This window comes from Sitodiplosis mosellana, unplaced genomic scaffold (genome assembly GCF_009176505.1).
Source record: "Sitodiplosis mosellana isolate CC-2019 unplaced genomic scaffold, AAFC_SMos_1.0 Smas_scaffold_7288, whole genome shotgun sequence".
Taxonomy (NCBI): domain Eukaryota; kingdom Metazoa; phylum Arthropoda; class Insecta; order Diptera; family Cecidomyiidae; genus Sitodiplosis; species Sitodiplosis mosellana.
Window position 1 is genome coordinate 1 of NW_022602383.1, and position 1216 is coordinate 1216.

The 1216-nt window shown below is 37.6% G+C and overlaps 1 protein-coding gene across 1 annotated transcript; it reads right to left on the bottom strand.

Moving 5' to 3' along the window:
- Nucleotides 1–6: 6 nt before the first annotated feature.
- LOC129580207 (uncharacterized) lies at nucleotides 7–1199 on the bottom strand (the record flags this gene model as incomplete). Its single annotated transcript, XM_055470417.1, is given in 3 exon segments — nucleotides 7–780; nucleotides 968–1078; nucleotides 1172–1199. Coding segments are annotated over 3 exon segments (309 nt in total). The 3' UTR covers nucleotides 7–600.
- Between the last annotated feature and the right edge of the window lie 17 nt (nucleotides 1200–1216).

Consider the following 1216-nt stretch of genomic DNA (forward strand, 5'->3'; position numbering starts at 1 on the left):
AATGTCACATCATGACGTGCTCGAAGCCGTTCACAACAATGTTAGCGTGATTCTATGCAACCATAGCAACTCGGAACGTGGCTATTTGACCGAATTCAAAGAGACATTGGCAAAATTGCTCAACGACAACAGCATCGAAATTCAACTCAGTGAAACTGATGCTGATCCACTGGTCACTTATTAATAATAACATTTTTTGTATCGTGGTTGAATAAATACAAACTGTATTTCAAATCAATTTACATTTCACAACAAAAAAAACTGAAACTAAAGCTTCGTTTACTTGGGTGGAATGTGTTTTATTTGAATAAATAACTATTTCATTCTGATCAAGAAAAATCTCTGTGTTCTCACTCAAAAGAAAAAAAGAAACAAATCTCATTTTGATTGATCTGAAATGATGAAAGGTGAATTAATAGATTTGATGATATTTGCGGATCACTGGATCGAACTGTGACGACGATCAGTTGTGATAAGACTGTAAAGAGAATCGTGACGTGCTGGGCATCGGTGTTGTACCAACGCCAACACTCGAAACCATAACGTGGCTGATGTCTTGACATCTCAAGATGTGTGATTTGAGATTGCGGTGCTCGATCATTAGTTTGGTGTGGCCGATGCGCTGGACGATGGAATATCCGGAGAATGAGAGCTATCTGATGAACTAGTTGAACGTGGATCTACCGTTGAACTTTCATTGGTAGCTGGTCTCGAATCAAGGTCAGGCGAAGGCTCACTTCTGGATGCAGCCGACGCACCTAAGGCGCCTGTTACAATATTCTAGAAAACAATAGATGATAATTTTAAGGCGTAACGCATTCGACGGCACAACACATAGATCCAATTTACTTCTCTGTGATCGACACTTGAGCAAACTGAGTAAAATATTTAGTTCATTTAATTGATTTATTCATATGTTCATCAAGTCAATTCTTATTCCTACATATGTAAAATATTATGTAATCACCTGTTGAACCAGAGCATTACCGCGCGGGGAATACAAAGACCAATGATTATAAAATTGCCCTAGGCTGGATGAACATGGTTGGCAAACATTGGCGACCACCAATGATTTGGACTGAAATCGTAATAAAGCGACAAACGAATGAAAACTAATGCAGCAACAAGAAAAATTGAAAAAAAAATGTTATAATAATATGCAGATACTTACTGGAATTTTATACACCATTTCCACGAATGTTGATAAGTTCACATT